The 20311-nt window shown below is 36.6% G+C and overlaps 1 protein-coding gene across 1 annotated transcript in view; it reads right to left on the bottom strand.

Annotated features, from left to right (window-relative positions):
• Nucleotides 1-20311, bottom strand: part of CAPRIN1 (cell cycle associated protein 1) — a 38266-nt gene that overhangs the window by 4790 nt on the left and 13165 nt on the right. Inside the window, exons 3-18 of the mRNA XM_059931363.1 lie at nt 19917-19979; nt 19721-19807; nt 17122-17360; nt 16950-17032; nt 13075-13212; nt 11076-11128; nt 10912-10998; nt 9647-9802; nt 9448-9556; nt 7452-7513; nt 6860-6970; nt 6493-6642; nt 5408-5558; nt 1150-1344; nt 562-662; nt 88-151 (exon numbers count right to left, since the gene is read on the bottom strand). Coding sequence (XP_059787346.1) covers nt 88-151; nt 562-662; nt 1150-1344; nt 5408-5558; nt 6493-6642; nt 6860-6970; nt 7452-7513; nt 9448-9556; nt 9647-9802; nt 10912-10998; nt 11076-11128; nt 13075-13212; nt 16950-17032; nt 17122-17360; nt 19721-19807; nt 19917-19979 — 1849 coding nt within the window. The remainder of the gene's footprint in view (nt 1-87; nt 152-561; nt 663-1149; nt 1345-5407; nt 5559-6492; nt 6643-6859; nt 6971-7451; nt 7514-9447; nt 9557-9646; nt 9803-10911; nt 10999-11075; nt 11129-13074; nt 13213-16949; nt 17033-17121; nt 17361-19720; nt 19808-19916; nt 19980-20311) is intronic.

Raw genomic sequence — 20311 nt, 5'->3', positions numbered from 1 at the left:
TAACCTACATGCAGACTATGAACAGCTCTTCCAAGGCCAGAACAGAAGCTCCACTTAGGAGCTAGGATCACCACCACAAAATATTACCTCGTGGGGCTCCCCGTGGTCCACTCTGCCCAGAGCCTCGCTTGAAATTCTGCTGATATCCATCCTAAAAGACAAGCTAGTTAGTACTGAAGAAAAGGCACTTTTCTAATGCTTACCCATCTATCTCTATTCTTACAGTCTAACACTTATAGAATACAGAATTCTTATTCTTTTAGACATTTAAATATAGCATTACTACAAGTTATTCTTTAATCGTACTTCTATTCTCAAGATCAATGAGATATATTTCTCAGCTCTTAAAAATCACTGTTTTTACCAGCCTCTATTAAATGAATACCTATATTGAGTGCTAAGAAAAGCAAAAGTCATCACATTCTCCACAAGGAAGTATCTTGTACAAGGTACAAAATTAGCCCCAAATTACTTAGCTGCTCAAGTGCATCAAGCAACTACATTAGTCCCTTTCATCGGGGTATTTAGGTCAGGTTTATATTTTATAACAATTTTACCTACCCGCTGATAGCCAGAGTAGTCCCGGGGAGCACTGAACTGAGACTGTGTATATCCACTGTTTGGAGTGTTAGAGAATGAAGCGCGGTAACCATCATATCCTCCTAAAATTTAGGACAAGAATAAAAAACAACTTTCTTATCTTCAAAGGGAATTTTTACTTTCTCATTACTGACCAAGGGAAAAACTGAAAAATTGTAAGCTATGCTAGTTATTCAAACTAATTTCTTATCCTGATCCAATCTGTTTATACATTAACTGCCTTAGAAGATGAAATTTTCACCCATCCATGCACATACACACAAAAAAATAACAAAGAATCTCCATAAGGTCTGACAATTTATAGAAAGCAATATCCCCTACAGGACAGTGGTAGACATGGGTTTAATACATACAAAAAAACTCAGTCCCAATTTTGCCAATTTAAATGACGGTATCAACACATACTAAAAATGTTTATGTTGTACATAAGAAGCTAATGCAGAGAGATACATATTTTTCCTAAAAATCATATGACATATTTCTATATATTATGCAAGTCAGAAAAGAACATGAACTTGCTTTCTGGGGTCTTTTTGTTTTTGTTTTTACCTCTGAATCCATTAGCAGGTCCCCTGTATCCATTCATCAAGCCTCTAGCACCACGGGAGCCTCCACGAGACACACCACGACTGTTGTAATAGGGCTGACTGCTACGTGGAAATCCAGTGTTCTGCTGGGGAGGCTGCTGGTGGTTACCAGTCACTTGATGGGTCTGGTCCTGGGAACCATGGTAAGTGCCAACCACTATAAAAGAAAAACATACATACATACATATGTATATACACACACACACAGCTCATTACAATTTGTCTGATTTCCTACATGCTTTCTGGTTTAAGAAATGTCTTACACAGTTTCCTCAAAGTTTAATTCTGTCTTGAAATTTTCATATTAATAGGGAAAACTACACATTAATCAAGTCCCTGTCTTTCTCCTGTATTACACGAAAGGCAATAAAATTCTCCAACAAATTCCAAACCTTTGAAAGCGCACATTGTGTGAGAGCACACGATTCTATCCTTCCAAATGACTTGAAAGGCTATATTATTAAACATCTTCTGAGAGGCATCTGCTTATAGCACAAGAGACCCGCAACAGTCAAAAGATCTTACGTACTGAAACACTTACCATCTTGTACCATTTAATTATTTCATTATAAAGCTCCTACTGGTAGTTTTCTTATTCTTTTAAATTTTCCTTGATACTTATTAAAACATACAAAAACATACTCTCCCATAGCTAAGCAGCTATATGCTAGAATACTCAATTACAAAGATAAATCAGCAGAGGCCTTCAACTTACACCCCGCCCTAATACTTGAGTACATTTCAAGTACTTTTAAAGCGCAGCCAATTTAGAAGAGAGTTAAATGGTACTCACACTGGCACTCAACCCCCTGGAGTGAAGGGAAGGTTCTAGAAGGTCCACACTATCTTATACCCCTCCTCCTTCCACAATGGGGAGAAGTCTAAAATCTAGAAACCTTCAAAAATGAAATACCAAGGTACATTTCAGGTATTACCCCAATGTTTATAATTTACAGGGAAGAAAAAACAGTGCAACAGTATCTTTGGGAGGTGAGGAAGGTACAGACCAAAGGAAGGCCCACACCCCAGGAACAAAAACAGTCAGCAGCCTCTAGTCAGCCCAGATCTCCCATGTTTGGGCAGAGAGAAAAGGTGATGTGAGTCTTGAAAATATTTAGCTGAGCTATTTTATAACCTCAAGAAACCCACATTCATTAGTTCTCAGAATGATATTTTGCAATGAAAAAGCTAGAGAATGCCTAGGAACAGAAGGGGTCATGGCTCCTTTTTGAACTATGTAATGGACCAGATACACTATTCACAGTGTGCTCTTTCTACATAAATTACCTTTTACTATATTCCCAAAATTTAAATTTATAAGCAGATATCACAAGTACCAGTAACATTTTCTATCTAAAAAGATTCATTCAGGAACTCCCTGGTGGTCCAGTGGTTAGGACTCCACACTTTTCACTGCAGGGGGCACGGATTCAATCCCTGGTGGGGGAACTAAGATCCCACATGCCATGTGCCATGGCCAAAAAATAATAAAAATTTTTTAAAAATAAAAATAAAAAATAAAAAGATTCATTCATATGCAAGTAAAAAGTAGAAGAACTGAATTTTCGACTCACTTTTTATCAATAAGAATTTTATTATGCTTTTTGGTCACATCTCACTGCAAGAAACTCAAAGTAGAACAATTAAAGGGTGATCTTTATTTAAAAATACCAGAATTCCTATTTGAGTGCGTGTAAAGCATAAACACTAGTCCATAAAAAATAGCCAAAGATCCTTGCCAGATCCTTTTTTCATGTTGTTCCTGACTAGATACTAATTCAGATTAAAACAAAACTTCTGGAATGATGGGATACACTGCCTTGTTCAACAAATATCAGAATGCCCTCAACCTGCCAGGCCTGGTCCTAGACACAAGGGATGAGTTAGCTGCCAACACATAATCTTTGCCCATAATGAAGTTTTAATAATGGGAAATAATAAGTAAATAAAATATACATACAAGTAAAAACATCTATACTATCAGGTAATAAGTTATTAAGGAAAACACCAAGTAGGATAAATGAGTAACCAAAGTGAGCACATTACATTTGGACAAGGCAATGAAGGGAGGTCTCTGTGAGGTGATATCTGAGCATAGACGTAAAAGTCAAGAAGCAAGCCATGCAAACATCAGTGGAAGAAAAGGTTCAGGCAAAAAGAAAAGAAAGTGTAAAGGCCCTGAGAAAGGAGAGAATTTGTGTTTGTGGCTGGTATGGGCACATAAGGAAGAAAATATAGGATATACAACAGAATCAAGGCAGGAGCCAGATCATGGATCTTATAAACCAAGGTAAAGACTTTGGATTTGTTTTCTAAATGTAATTGGCAGTCACTGGGAGGTTCTGAACAGGAGAGAGACATCTGATTTACATTTTAAAATAATCACTCTGGCTACTGTGTGGAGGAAAGACTGGACTAAAATAAGCGTCAAGGGAGACAACTGCAATATTCCAGATAAGAGCTGATGGCTGCCTAGATCAGAGTGGTAGGGTGGAGGTGTTTGAGCAAAGCATACGGGCTGATCTGATTTTTTACTGAAAATATCTGTAAATGTTATGAAGTTAAGTTTCATAAATAATGTGTATTTTGAAATGGTAACAAAAGGTTATCTAGTCCAGTGCTTCATAGTCAATTAGTAATGTCAAGTAGAATATAAGAACAAGATAGCTTGAAATCAACCGGCACAAAGGGCCAAACTAACCAAATCAAATGATATATAGTAATTTTTAATTTCATTACACCATCTGAAAAAAAGGTAAAACAGCAAGCATGTTAGCATAATGTCTAAAGGCACCAAATATATCCGTTCCACAACCAACTTATGAATACAGGCATGCCTTGTTTTAGTGTGCTTCTCTTTTATTGCTCTTCACAGATACTGCGTTTTTTTTGTTTTGTTTTGTTTTGTTTTTACAAATTGAAGGTTTGTGGCAACCTTGTGTAGAGCAAGTTTATTAGTACCATTTTTCCAACAGCACTTGCTCACTTCGTGTCTCTGGGTCACATTCTGGTATTTCTTGCAATATTTCAAACTGTTTCATTACTAGATTTGTTATGGTGATCTGTAATCAGCGATCTTTGACGTTACTACTATGACTCAGTGAGGTTGCAGAGGATGGTTAGCATTTTTTGGCAATAAAGTATTTTTTAATTAAGTCATGTACACTGTTTTTTTAGACATAATGCTATTATTGCGCACTTAATAGGCTATAGTATAGTGTGAACAGAATTTTTATATGCACTAGGAAACCAAAAATTTCGCGTGACTCACTTTGAGATATTTGCTTTATTGCAGTGGTCTGGAACCGAACCTGCAATATCCTCAAGGTACGCCTGTACATGGCAATGAATAATTAAAGGAGCCTGAGAACAAGAAGTCCAGTTTTATCATTCAAAAACACAGATAGCATAACTGCCAAATTTCTGTCAGACTGTGGTTGATGCAACCTCCCTGATTAGTGATGCTGAATACTACAGTGATATACAAGAAAAATCAATGTTGACCCAGGTCTGTCAAGAAATTAGACAATTAGAGATAGTTACTCACATCAGTCAGTCCAGTTACTCACATCAGTCAGTCCAGTAAAATTAAAGTATTAACTCCTATGATTCTTAATAGGGTTTGCTAGCTTGTTGTGGGATTCCAATTAAATCTCTTAAGAATTAAATAACCAAAGACCTTAAAAAGCTATTTATGTCTTACAAATATAAGAAATCTAAAATATCTCTATCCACATTATTATTGTGATAGGTATGACAATTGGCCAAATTATGACCTTACTTGCCAACAAGGACCTTGTTTCAACCTAGTCCACCAAATGCAGCCACACCAACGCCTTTACTGCTTAATTTTGTATAACCAACTTGCTGCCAGGTATCATGCCAGCAGGCTTCAAATAATTAGCAATTAAGAGCAAAGTTGATCACAATTTGAATAGCAAGTTTAATTCCACTAAAATCACATAATGAAATAGGATAGGATATTATGAAAACTCACTAACCAAGGGAAAATGGGCATAAAGCCTCCAAAAACTGCACATAATTCACATACAGCAAATATGGGCTTGATTTTACTCAGGATCAACAATGAAAAATTCATATGGTCTACTACCAAAACAAAAACTCTTGGACACTGCCACTCAAAAGTCCAAACTCTCCTAACACTGTCAATAACTGCACTGCAAAGCAAGTAGCCAAGGAGGTGACACTGGTTTTCCTACCTGTTTGAAGCTGTTCTTGCTGAAGCTCTGTTTGTTCTACTTGGTGAGGCTGACTGGAAAAGCTCTGGTTATAACTGGTCTGGTACTGATTTTGCTGTTTTAAAGTTTCTGGTTCATTAACAGGAGGAACTGGGGCATTCATATTGAACACCTATAAGTAAATAAAGTAAATGATTAGTTCTTCCCTTTATGCTAATCATTTCCCTACTTTTAACATGGCAGATCTCAATTCTGGTTTTACCTGAAACGTAAGAAAGACCATTACAGAAGTCTCAGACATCTCTCTCTCTCTCTCTCATACACACACACAAACACAACCCTCAGTTCATGCACCTCAATGTCGAAAATACATATATACCATACAGCACTTAAAGCAGAGTATAAATGGGGATTAAAAATCTAAAAAGACATATAATCAGAAGCCTTGGAAATGCTATTATAAATGAGAAATCTTTTTAAAAGATGCAAACCCCTGATAAAATATCACTTACAGAAATTAAATCTAAGAACTTTAATTTAAATAATTATTTTATTTTTATTGATATTTTAATCAAAAATTGTATCTTAAGCATTTAACTCTGAATTTTCCTGTGAGCACTGTTTTGGCTGTATCCCATCAATCACAGTATTTTCATTATCATTACTTTCTAGAAATTCTGCAATTTAGAGATGCTTACTGAAGAACCAGGGTGAAGTATCATAATGTCCATTACTTTACTTTGAGATATACTTCAGTAAAATAAAATATTAAGCAAATATGGCAAAGTGTAAACAGCTGTTAAATCTAGGTAATGATCTATATATATAATAGATGTTATACTAGTCTACTTTTTTCATGTTTAAAATTTTGTTAATCAAATCAAAAGGGTGAAACTACAAAACAAGAAGATGTGGGCACATAACTCTTAAGACTCAAATTTATCTCTGGGAACAGAAAAAAATGAGTTTGTGTTCAATTAAATATACCCTACAGTTAGGGTAGATGCAGACTCAAGCACAAAGTTAAATAAAGACTTTCTGTTGAGACTCTAGCATGAAGATAGTACACACCAGGCACTTAATGTTAGTTGAATTAATTTGCTTACCGTTTGCATGGATTGGAATGGAGCTGCATTTACATTGATTCCACTGCTATGTAAAGGTTTGCTTGTCCCAGCCTGGAACACCTGAGGCTGAGAAGCAGCAGGAAGGGATGATGATGCTGTAGTCTGGTCTGTATTTAAAGAGATTGTTGCCTAAACACAAAGTGAATAATCACACTTTAGTGGTAAACTAAGCCAAGTCTACTACCCATACGTATGTTAAGAAGCTCAACTATTTTATGAAACAAAAATACTACAGTGCATGCATTGGGGCCAAAACGAAGAGACACTATAGTAACAGTTATTTACCTCCACCCAATTCATGTATAATTGCCTCATCAAGTTTACATGACCTGGTAAAAGAACTTGCCTGAATCTGGTCAATTGGTTCCTTTTGTGGTCGTTGCTCGGTAGCATGAGAAGGCTGGTACAAGGGTTGAGATGCTGTATATCCCTCACTTGTGGATGAAACCAAAGGAACCTACAAAGAAGTAAAGAAATCAAAGCTTCATTCTGTTATAAACCACCTTTAATACATACAGGGCTAAGAAATAGATACGATAAAGAGACTATAAAACCTAACAACTGCAAAAATATATATATTATTAAAGCTCAAAGTTAAATAAACCCTAGTCCAGTTATGAAGCTCCCCACAATCGTAGATAACATCTACACTAAATTTTTAAAAAATTATGAAATCTAAAATATTTCTCAAATTCTCAGTTCAACATTAAAAACCTTCTTCCTTCATTATAATTATAAAACACAAGGATTAACAAAAATATTTTTTTAGTTCATCAAAAGAAAAATAAATGTAAAGATGGAAATAAAGACTGATAGCTACCCATGCCAGACTTAAGACACTTATCAAATTCCTACCTGGTTTTCATAAGCTAACTAAGAAAGAGACCCAAGAAGTGATTAAAAACAAAAACCTGCAAAAATATTCGTATCACTCTTACCTGTGTAGCTTCTGGTTGTACAGAAACTTGATTAGGTTGAGCAAGTCTAGATTCAGAATGAACTGCAAAATTGATCAAAAAATACTGTCATACAAAATCAAATTTCTTCAGAGATGTCTAAATACCTTTACTTGCTCTTTAAAGTCATTTTTCTATAGCCAAATCCTATATAAACTTTTTAGCAATCATGAAAATAAATGGGGAAGTATAGGCAGGATTTTAGCTTTCAAGTGAGCATTTTCGATTGATAGTCATTGTAAGTCAACTGTCACAATGGCCTTCACTTTGTTTTGCAAAGTGTTAGTGAGACAGTACTAATGAAGAGGTATAGAGCAGAATGGTAAGAATCAATGCTAATGTTACCCACGAAGAGCCTTTTAAAGCAGTAACCATAAAGTAGCATTACTCTTACTCAAAACTTTTAGATAATATTCAGTAACATTTTAATATTATCAACTTTCAATATAATTTCAAATGTTTCCACTGGAAAAAATAAAAACATACCTTTAAAAAGCCTATATTCAATTCAATGTGCATATTATTGCCAACCCTCACCACCCTTCCACTACTCTCCCAAATCACCGTTAGACAGATAATCAAAAATACAGTATTTTTCGTTAGCCATTTGGAAATCATCCGTTTTCACTGGAGAGTCTAGTGAACTCAGCCTTACCTGAACATCTAAACAGCTTTACAGGTTACATCAGTGCTGCATGTGTTGACTGGCGCAGCTAAGAAAACTATGTATTTTCTTCCTCTGGCAGAGCTCAAAAAATGAACACTGATCTGTTTTCTAACTCTTGGTAGAGATATGAGCTCCCTTTACTTTAGAGAAATCCTAACCATATTGACTGTGTTCATTAAACATGCTATTACCAGCAACTCCTTTTATGACACTTAAGATTAACAACATTAAATGTGTTACTTTACATGGTTCAACTTTTATGCCCTTAATGCTGACATGCTGTAGGAAAAAAACAAGACTCAAAATTACTAATAGTCCTAAAGAGATGCTCCACTTAAGCTGATATAAAGGCACCAACCATACTTAGTATGCTGCTGTTTCAAATAATGGTGTAAGACTAGTAAGAGTTTGAAACTTACTATCTCTTCCACTTTCCTCTTGAGCATTCCCTTACCCACTCCACTAGTGCATCTCATTTTTTATTTAAGTAATAAAATGTTCAGAAATTCTCCTAAAAAGCTGCAATCATCCTTCAGAGAAAGACACCTGTTAATACTAGATTTATTCTTAGATTAATTTTGAAATTTAAATAGCCAAGCAAAATTTCATTTATACACAAAAACAAGCAAAACAGGTCTACAGTTTTACAAGTCAGAAGTTGTTACTAATGGGGCAAGGAGAGAGGTAACTACTGACTAAAAGGGAACACAAGTAGGCTTCTGGGGTACTGGTAAAGTTCCACTTTTGGGTGCTGGCGTGTTCAAGTTTGTGAAATCTCACTGTGCTATAAATTTGCATGTACTTTTCTGTATGTCTGTACGCCAATAAAGTTACAAAAAAAAAAAAAATCCACCACCACCAACGATGGAACTACAGTTATTATTCATATTACAGGAAAAAACAGTAACATTTCTCATCGAATTAAAAGATAGAGACTTCCCTCGTGGTCCAGTGGGTAGGACTCCATGCTCCCAATGCAGGGGGCCCAGGTTCGGTCCCTGGTCGGGGAGCTGGATCCCGCACACATGCCGCAACTGGGAGTCCGCATGCCGCAACTAAGAAGCCCGCATGCCACAACTAAAAAAAAAAAAAGGATCCCGCATGCCACAGCGAAGATCCCGCGTGCCACAACTAAGACCCGGCGCAGCCAAAGTAAACAAATAAATAAATAAATAAATATTTTAAAATAAAAGATACAAGATCTAAAAGTTAAGCATTAAAAAGAAAAAAATTAATTTTCATAAACTTTACAAAAACTGAAAGCATTGGCTCTATACTTTATTTCTCACATAAACATGTATCATTACTAACCTGGAGGGCAAACCAGCTGGGGTATGTCCATGTTCTGTGCTGGATTCATAGGCTGTGCAGATACAATGGCAGGATCAAGGGTCTGGTTTTCAAAATCCAGCATTGAATCCTGTAAGTTTAGGTAGAATATAATGGAATTAAGTTAAATAATGTAAACACTTTACCCTTCTGTCATAGTGTTTGACTAAACTGCACCTACCTGTATGAAATTATAGGGCCCCTGCATTTGCGCCATAAGGTCCTGTACTCGCTGTCTTCTCACGAGGGGATCTGCCTGAGCCACTGGGGTCAAAGAGTGGGGCTCTGGTACTGAAGGAGATGCAGCCTGAGGTTGCTGCTGGAGTGAATTTACCACCTAAAGTGGGAGAGAAGGAGAGGGGACCAGGTTGGTAGAATGACAAGAGCTCCACTCATTATCATCATGACTGGTCCCCAAATTACATATGCCACCTACACTGTAAACAGAATAGCAGACTTGAATGTATTCAACATGACCAAATTATGCCAAATTTAACATTCTGATCAATGCTATCACTTCTACAGTGTTCCCAATTCCAAAGGGTCACCATGTAGCATTTCAGATTTACCTTGTAAACTGCTTTCAAGAAAGACTACCTGTGATAACTTCCTAAAATCATGTGTTCTGCTTAAACTGTTAAGCTTTCTATATTAAGCAAACCTATATATCTATATCAAATATATATCTATCTCAGTACCTGATATATAATGAGCATTCAAGAAATGTTAGCTATTATTATCATCAAGCTTTGAGTTCCTATCATTTCATTCTCTCTGGCAATACCATAGGATCAAGCTCTATCACCTCATCAAAACTGCTACAAAAGCCAAAGCTCACTCTACCTGTCATTTTTCTAGCTCTAATAATTTCTCCTGATTATTGTTTTTAGTAATTCCCTGCTCTGCTGAGAAATATCACTAATTTTTATTACATCAAATTTATATTCCTCTGTCTGGCTTTTAAGCCTGGGCAAGTCATATCTGTTAAGCCTCGGCAGGTCACAACCTTATTTCCTTTGTAAGCAATACTGAGTTAACAGAGCCTGGTAACCAAACAGCACTAGGGTGAAGGAGAAGTCTAAGATGACACTCCAACGTACCCCTGTAAGGTAGTCTTTCTGAAGGCTATCCATGTGGGAGCCCAGATTTTTATAGAGCAACCTGATAACAGACAAATCATGTACTTTAATAGACAGATTAACCCCATAAATTATAAATTGATATTTGTATATTTTTTTGTAATTGGCTCAGCAAAGCAGTGATTATATTAAATATCCACAAAGACAAACAAATCACCTTTTAAACAGAACAGTCTTACATAATGAGTTTGTTATTCTAATAAATGTACTAAGAATGCAAAAGACTTAATCTAAATTTGTTCTTAGGAGAGATAAGAATTACTAATTAAAGACAAAAGACATCAACCTTGTAACAGAGAACTCTTACCTCAACTGTTTCAACTGTCCACTCATCTACCTGCTCCTTTTCACCACTGCTGAACTGTGTTTCTGCCATAAATTGTCTATTTACATACTGCAAAGCAAAGTAAATGTTTGAGACCTCTGTTTGAAAGGCAGAAAGGGAAAGCTAGCATTAAATAAAAATCATACCTCTGTTGATTCAACTTCACTTTGTTCAGTGTATTCTTCTGCAGGCTCAGGTTCTAAGAGGTTAAAAAATGATACAAAAGAGTGTAAGAAAACTTTTTTAAAGTTAACAATTCATTTAAATCCAAATAAGTAAACAGCTCACCATCACATAGTCTGAATTTATTTACAAAGTTATAGTTAACAGTACGTTTCTGTATTTTATTATTCTTACAACAAAATACTCAGAAAGTTGTTTTCTTTACCATTTATTCCACAATTATTTTAGTTTCAATAGTAATTATTTTGGATCAAGTATAATGCCAACAAAGCAGCATCCTAGTCTCCATTTTAATCTACTTGGTAAAAGTGGTAAGGGAGGAAAAAAATGTCTTGGGAATTCCCTGGCAGTCCAGTGATTAGGACTCGGCACTTTCACTGCCTGGGCCTGGGTTCGATCCCTAGTTGGGGAACTAAGATCCCACAAGCCTCACAGCACAGCCAAAAAAAAAAAAAAAGACTGCCTTACTGCCTTATATTGATCTGCAACCATAAATTCCATTGATGTGTAATGTTCCCTTCTGGTTTCAACCTAATGCTTACCATGTGCCAGGCACTGTATACATACTTTACATATTACTTCCTAAATGAAGAACCTGAGGTACAGAGAAGTTCGGTAAGTTGCCCAAAGTTACATAGCTAATACGTGTTGTAGCCAAGATTTTATCCAGGCAGTCTGATTCTGGAATCCATGCTTTTACCCATTATAAAATATATGCTCCAACAATGCTCCCTATAGTATTCAAAATTTTATTCATCATCTTACGTTATCATAAAAGTCCTCACAGTAAGTGCTTACCTACCTATTAGTGATGTGCTAGGTGCCAGAATAGATCTCTGGTGACTGAGGAATTTATAGTTCAAGATAATGGAGTTATAATCACTCCATCATAAAAAAAAAAAAAAAAAACAGATGGGGCTTCCCTGGTGGCGCAGTGGTTGAGAATCTGCCTGCTAATGCAGGGGACACGGGTTCGAGCCCTGGTTCTGGGAGGATCCCACATGCCGCGGAGCAACTAGGCCCGTGAGCCACAACTACTGAGCCTGCGCGTCTGGAGCTTGTGCTCCGCAACGAGAGAGGCCGCGATAGTGAGAGACCCGCGCATCGCGATGAAGAGTGGCCCCCGCTCGCCGCAACTAGAGAAAGCCCTCGCACAGAAACTAAGACCCAACACAGCCAAAAATAAAGAAATAAATAAATTATAAAAAAAAAAAAAAAAAAAAAAACAGAACAAAACCTCATACCATTCACCTCATATACTGGCATTGTAAGCAGCAATAAATCTGCGTACATCAGCCAAAAATCTATTTGAAAAACCTTACAACAGTTGCTCCCTCATCCATACTCCAGCCTAGCAATACTGCAGCAACAGAAATACCAGTCTGTAACAGTGATCAACATAAACAAGATAGGGGCTTCCCTGGTGGCACGGTGGTTAAGAATCCGCCTGCTGATGCAGGGGACATAGGTTCGAGCCCTGGTCCGGGAAGATCCCACATGCCACGGAGCAACTAAGCCTGTGCGCCACAACTACTGAGCCTGCGCTCTAGAGCCCGCGAGCCACAACTACTGAGCCCATGTGCCACAACTACTGAAGCCCACACACCTAGAGCCCGTGCTCCACAACAAGAGAAGCCACCGCAATGAGAAGCCTGCGCACCACAACGAAGAGCAGCCCCCGCTTGCCGCAACTAGAGAAGAGCCTGTGCACAGCAACAAAGACCCAACGCAGCCAAAAATAAAATAATTTTAAAAATAAAACTAAAAAATAAGATAAACAACTGATATTTAATGCCTCTGGGAATTACTCTTATGCTTTGTCTTAATATTTGGTCATGCTTAAAGTTTCTTTAAAAATCTAAGTGTACAAATACAACTAAATAAATGTATAGCTTGAACTTGTGGCAAAGGAAAGTAAAACCAGGACCCTAAACTAAAGTTCATATCCACCTGAATACTCACCAGCTTCAGCTACCTGGTCTTCAACTGCAGGTGCTGAGGCTGCCTCTTCTTCCTCACACAGCCCATTCTGGTGGTTGTGAGTGCTGTCAAAGTAGTTTGACTGGAAAACACGCTCAACAATTTCCTTTAGAGCTTTATCTAAAAACAGAATATTAATTATAGTCTTGGACTATCTGAGGATGCCTGACTTAAAAGATTCAACGTTCTACAAAATATAGTGGTAAGAAAAACAACCCCATCAACTGTTACTTAAAAACATAAAACCATTAAATTCCAACAGAAATTTATTACAGAATAATAGGGAACAAGAAATTATTTGTATTAAATTTTTAAGTATTTTAAATAAGTTAGTCCAAAAAAACCCTGACAATTATCATTTATTCATTCAATAAACATTTATTTAGCACCTAACTGTATGTTAAGCAATGAACTAGGCACTGGGGCTACAGAGAGGTATGTAAAAGATACAGTATCTGCCTTCACTAAGCGAACAGTCCAATAAAGAAGAGTTATCAAATACTCACAAAAACAGTAACATTACATCTGTGAAAAGTACTACACAGAAGTACAATGGACTGGACCTAATCAGGGAGAGACCATGAGAGGCTTTTCTGGTGTAAGGGCTCCAAGAGCTGGGATCTGAAAGATGAGTAGTAGAGAGGAAACAAGTGTTTCAAGGCAGAGGCAACAGCATTTACAAAGCCCTGTACACAGGGTGCCAAATGCAAGAAAATTAAAGTATGCATTGTGGCTGGAGCATAGGGAGTAAGAAAAAGCATAAGGAAAGATGAGTCTGGAGAGACTGGTAAGAGCCAGAATATGCAAGGTCTTACAAACTAAGGGCAAATGTATATAAAATGTGATTAAAATAAAACCATTAAAAGATTTTAAAGAGGAATGGATGGTGAATTCAGTTAAGAGACTGCATTAGACAACAGAAAAGCAGAAAAGTAGAGAAAGAGAAGTAGATTCAAAAGATATTTAAAAGGCAAATAAAATTGTCAGAATTTGGTACGCAAAGGGGACAGGGTGGTGGGGGAAGGTTTGTGTCAGGATTTAATCTCCATTTCCTGGCCTTGTATAGTAGATGTAGAGCAAGACTATTAATAGGTCACTATACAGAAAAATGAAACTTCAGGGACGTTATATCAAAGTATTATAAAATTAATGCTATTAAAAGTAAAACTATAGGGGGACTTCCCTAGTGTCGCAGTGGTTAAGACTCCACACTCCCAGTGCAGGGGGCCCAGATTCGATCCCTGGTCTGGGAACTAGATCCCATACGCATGCCGCAACTAAGAGTTCACATGACACAACTAAGGAGCCCGAGAGCTGCAACTAAGACGCGATGCAACCAAATAAATAAATATTTAAAAAAAAAAAAAAAAAAGTTAAGCTATCGGGAATTCCCTGGCAGTCCAGTGGTTAGACTGTGTTCTCACTGCTGAGGGCCCGCTTCAAGCCCTGGTCAGGGAACTAAAACCCCACAAGCTGCACAGCACAGCCAAATAAATACGTAAATAAATAAATAAATATTAACATTTTAAATATACACACACACACACACACACACACACACGTTTATTTATTTATTTATTTGGCTGTGTCGGGTCTTAGCTGCAGCACGCGGGATCTTTGTTGCGGCATGCAGGATATTTCACTCTTCTCTAGTTGCAGCATGCAGGCTTCTCTCTAGTTGTGGCGCACGGGCTCAGTTGCCCAGCGGCATGTGGGATCTTAGTTCCCCGACCAGGGATCAAACTTGCGTCCCCTGCATTGGAAGGCGGATTCTTAACCACTGGACCACCAGGGAAGTCCCAATAACTATTAACTTTTGAATGCTGAACACTTCACATGTTTTCCTTCCCCCTGCTTCAGAATCTCCTGCCTCAGAACTACTTTAAAAAAACTTATGAAAACTGAATGCACATAAAAACACTAATATGATTAAATTATATCTTTCCATTAACTATAAAGATGTTACATTCCTCAGATGCAGGAATGAGGCCAGGTAGAAAGTAACACCAAAACAAGCCACGGCTTACCGTTTAACCCTTGTTACTCCTCAATAGTGCTCATGAAAATTTTATCAGGCTTGACCTAAAGCTACTTTTTGAAGCTAACAAGTTTATACACATGTCAACTGCTTTCTAATCAAACTTCAAGTGGGGAATTCAGTATATATTTGTAGCAGAACTAAAATCAAGAAGCCAAAGTTTTTTTTTAATGAAGAAATACAGACAACACAAGTTAACAAACCAAGAAAATGATTTCTTACATGAAAAGACACAAAAGCAATGGTTCCTCATATTTGATTTACCCATCTCCTTAAAGCAAATACACTCCAAATTACATCATACAGTTTTGCCAAAAAGAGTATAAGCTCATTTCAACCAAATAGCTAAAAATAGGGTATAAACAGATATTTTTGCCTTAATATGTTCAAAAATCTACTTCCCTAAATCGACATTAAAAATAGCTGGGCTTCCCTGGTGGCGCAGTGGTTGAGAATCTGCCTGCCAATGCAGAGGACACGGGTTCGAGCCCTGGTCTGGGAAGATCCCACATGCCATGGAGCAACTAGGCCTGTGAGCCACAATTACTGAGCCTGCGCATCTGGAGCCTGTGCTCCGCAGCAAGAGAGGCCGCAATAATGAGAGGCCCGCGCACCGTGATGAAGAGTGGCCCCCGCTTGCCACAACTAGAGAAAGCCCTCGCACAGAAACGAAGACCCAGCACAGCCATAAATAAATAAATAAAAATTTAAAAAAAGAAAAAAAAATAGCTAAGAATCTATTCCCTGATTTACTAAGAGGTTAAAATCTAAAATTCCTAATTTACTGAGGTAGTGTAACTTAAAAATATCCTTATTTAAAAAAAAAAATCAACATACAACTGCATATTTACAGTTAAGGAGTTCACATATAGAATACTGGCCTAGATATTAGCTTTTTAAAAAACATAGAAAAAAATGAATGTCCCAAATTAGCAGAAGTCTAAGAAAAACTAAAGATAGACTAAGGCAATGACCATGAGCAGAATGTATGGGGTGCAGTAAATGTTTTTCACAAAATTTCATCTGTAAGGAAAAACCAGTCCCCATCTAATACCAAAAACAATGAAAGTCAATTTGGTGTTAATCTGTCCACCTCAAGCAGAATAAGTTATGAACAAAACCATGTTAATTTAGGACTCCCATCTTTATAGATTTTTGGTCGGTTGATGCTGGTGTTTTGACTTACACACAAAAAAATTGCAAAAAATAAACAAAAAGATACAAAAAGGAAATAAACCAAAAAGTAAACAGTGGATTAACATTATTTACACAGTTCTAAAATATCTTTAATACTTATTTTTATTTTATTTTATTGTGGAAAGAACACTTAGCATGAGATCTACCTTTTAACAAATTTTTTTTTCCAGCAAAATTTAAGTGTACCATATATTATTGTTGACTACAGGTGCAATGTTGTACAGCAGACCTCTAGAATTTGTTCATCTTGCTTGAATGAAACTTTATGCCCAGTGATTAGTAAGTCCCCATTCCCCCTCCCCCCCCAGCCCCTGGAAAATACCATTTCCTTCTTTGATTCTATGAATTTGACTTTTTTTTTTTTTAACATCTTTATTGCAGTATAATTGCTTTACAATCTTGTGTTAGTTTCTGCTGTATGACAAAGTGAATCAGCTATATATCCCCATACCTCCTCCCTCTTGCGTCTCCCTCCTACCCTCCCTATCCCACCCCTGTAGGTGGTCACAAAGCATGGAGCTGATCACCCTGTGCTATGCAGCTGCTTCCCACTAGCTATCTATTTTACATTAAATTTTAAAGATTCTTAGTCACAAAATCAAAAGTTGTCAGTGATACTCACAGGTTGTTCCACATACAGGTTTTTCCTTCCCTTCCAGCAAGTCCCACAGGTGAATGGAGGCATGTTCATACTGCTCATTCAACCTTATAATAATAAAACAGCTAGTTAATTACCTTTCAGTTGTCTGCTCAACACAACATTTAGAAATTTCTATTATCAAATACCACTATACCTCAAGCTCATGTCCCGTTCAGGGTCTGCTAATTTGTAGAACTCATCCAACAACGACAGTTCCTCTTCAGACAATATTGGCACTCCATTCAAACCTTGCTTCAGGTCAGTTCTCACTTCGTCATCTCCCAATTTGTCCAAAACATACTGCAGCTCAAGCACAGTTTTTAAACGTTTCTGTTCAGCTTCTTCTCTCATAAGCTGCTCCCGACGTGCTGTCTTCTTTATTGTTTTCTGAATCTGCATAAGAATATAAACATAGACGTAGAAATAAGTTTTACGAAACTCCTTTACATCAATTTCAGGTCCAGTGTAAATAAGACATATTTCATTCATTGAGTTAAATGTGACCTTGATATACAAAAGAATGACTCCCAACTTAAAAACAGTTTAATAAATAATCTGTTTTCAGTAGCTGTTAGAAATTCAAAATACATCTTTTCCTAGAAGGTATTACACTATGGAAATGGTATCAATGAAACAATATATTAGGGATTTGCTTCAAAATAATCTAGCAGGCAGGCAGCAAGGGAGTAGGTGTGAGTATAGACGAAATATAACTGCCCATGAAATCATGGTAACTGTAAAAGCTAGGTATAGGTAAATGTGAGTTCATTTTAGTCTTTTCTTTAGTTTTTAAATTTTCCATAATAAAAAGTATAAAAACTAAAAATTTTAATTAAGGTTCTAAGACAATTAAAAAAGAAACCCAACCACAGCCACAATAAAAAAAAAAATCTTATCTATGTCTATCTCTATGAAAAAATGGTTCAAAATACTAATTCCAATTGCCTACTATTGACTCGCAAGAAGATGTCAAACCCACTACTACCTTCTCATCCCAAACAATCCACCACTTCCATTCTAGGAAGAAAGGCAGAAAGGAGAAAATAAGTCAAGAAAGCAAAAGAAGTAAGATAATAAAGAAAGCCACTTTGGATGAGGAGTTCAAGTAGGGAAGACTATGAAGACTAGAAAAGGTAGGCTGGAACTAGGTTAAAGAAGCTCTTGAATGCAAAACAAAAGAAGTGTTTAATAACTGTGGAAAGGGCAACAAAGGATCAGAGTTAAATAAAAGGACTGCCAATGAAGTTAAAGGCCCAGTGAAAAGTTCCTGAAAACACCAGTGTTAAAAAAAGAATCAAAGGAGGATACAGGTATTTTCATTTACATAGTGACAGTAGCTTCAAAAATAGATTCTATATTAAATTGTATATAGCAATTCTACTTCTGTGACCCATATTTTTTTTTTAAATCAGAAACAAGAAACTGGGCAGGGTTCATCAAGCCTGAGGCTCTGATCTAAGCTAAGCAGAACAAATCCCTACTTGGGTGTAAATTAAATTTCCCTTACTCTGTTTTAAGGGGTATCAATATTTTCCACCTTTAATCAAATTTAATAAGTAACAATAATATTAAGTGCATGAAATAGATTAGTTATACGTCAAATACTGTCATAAGCATAACCCTATAATGAGGTAGGCACTATTACTGCCATTTTTACTGTTATAAGCACAACCCTATAATGAGGCACTATTACTGCCTCTCCCCTCTCCCTTTTTCTCCCACCCTTTCCTTTCTACCCTACTGGCTGTTTCTCTGGAAAACCCTGACCGATACAGGTATAGAGAAGTTAAATAACTCTTTCAAAGTCATACAGCTATTAAGTAAAAGTGGTAGAATCAGGATTCAAATCAGGCAGTTTGGTTCCAATCAGAACTCTTCATCTCTGTACTGCATTGTCTCTCATCACATAATAAACGGTTTTGTTTATTCATTTCACCAAATCAGAGGCAACTTTAAATTTCAACGTTGTTATAAGCCTTTCTCCAAATAAGCTAATACTAATTCAGAAGGATATTAATTTTCTGGTCTCAACTTTCAACCAATTATTTGACTTTGCTCATATTTAATTTTATCCTGTTCCCAAAGGCTTCTGTCACATCAAAAGATGTTTGGGGAAAAACACACCACTTTGTTGGATGAAGAGTTGATACAAATGCAATATATTAGTCGGCCACATCCCTTAAGATCTCTATGGAGAAAGTACTTACCCATTATATCAACAGGTGTCTTTATTTTCTGATAGTTAATGGGAATGTAACATAGTCATGAGGCATAAAGGAATACATGGAAGATAAATGTCTATCACGTTTATACAGTTATCTCTCCGTAGCCAAGGGGAATCGATTCCAGGACCACCCCCACCCCACCCCCCATGGATACCAAAATCCATGGATGTTCCAAGTCCCTTACAGTACGCACTCTGTATCTGCAGATTCAACCAACCTAGGATTTCGATCCTTGGATGAAGATCCCGCATATACAGAAGGCTGACTGTTATATTTGCATAGATAATTTTTTAAACCAACGATACATGTCTGTCATATATGAAACTCAGTCCTTTTAAAAGGCACTTTCAGGTGTTACACTAAACTTTACAGAATTGGAAAGCATCTTAGATATAATTGGATCCAATCCTCTCCCCCTTGCAGAGAGCTTATCAACAGTAATGCAAGAACTAAAACTCAAAGAGACAAATAAAATTTTCTGCCCTCATTTTTAATATTTCATAAACATATATGCTATTTTTTACTTACATCTTGGCTTAATGCCATGAAACTCCTCTGTAATTCTTTTGCAAACTCCAAGTTATTTGTGACTTCCTGGTACTTAGATACAGCATCCTAAAATAACAAAGAAAGAACCCGACTTTACTGGAAACACAAAGAAACACAAAATTTTCCTATTAAAATTAATGAGCATAAAATCTTAATAAAAATATAACATCTTTACCAGCTGATCTTGATTAAGCCTTTCCCCTTTGTTCATTCGTTCCTGATAATCATCAAGCTTGCCCTATATTAAAAGAAAAAAAATAATTATATTCCATACTGAAAGTATATACCAGCTTAACCATGCTAAAATAACAAACCCACATAATTCTCTAAGTTTGTCTCAAATCTTGCCATAAATATACTTTTTAGATATACTACAGTTTAAGTTAGTATATAAAATAGCTTTAATTGTGAGTTAAAAAATGAATTTAAATACCCCAGCCATGCTGAATGATACCAAATACTGTTATTATAAGCCAATGAAGAAACGCTGCTTATATTTTAGGTTTCTCAGAAAAGATATGCATCAGATGGCCCCGGCATATAATACTCATCCACATGAGTGAGGGCCAC

This window comes from Balaenoptera ricei, chromosome 8 (genome assembly GCF_028023285.1).
Source record: "Balaenoptera ricei isolate mBalRic1 chromosome 8, mBalRic1.hap2, whole genome shotgun sequence".
NCBI classification, from domain to species: Eukaryota; Metazoa; Chordata; class Mammalia; order Artiodactyla; family Balaenopteridae; genus Balaenoptera; species Balaenoptera ricei.
The sequence above is the reverse complement of the archived record's forward strand: the minus strand, read 5'-3'. Positions and strand labels throughout refer to the sequence as shown.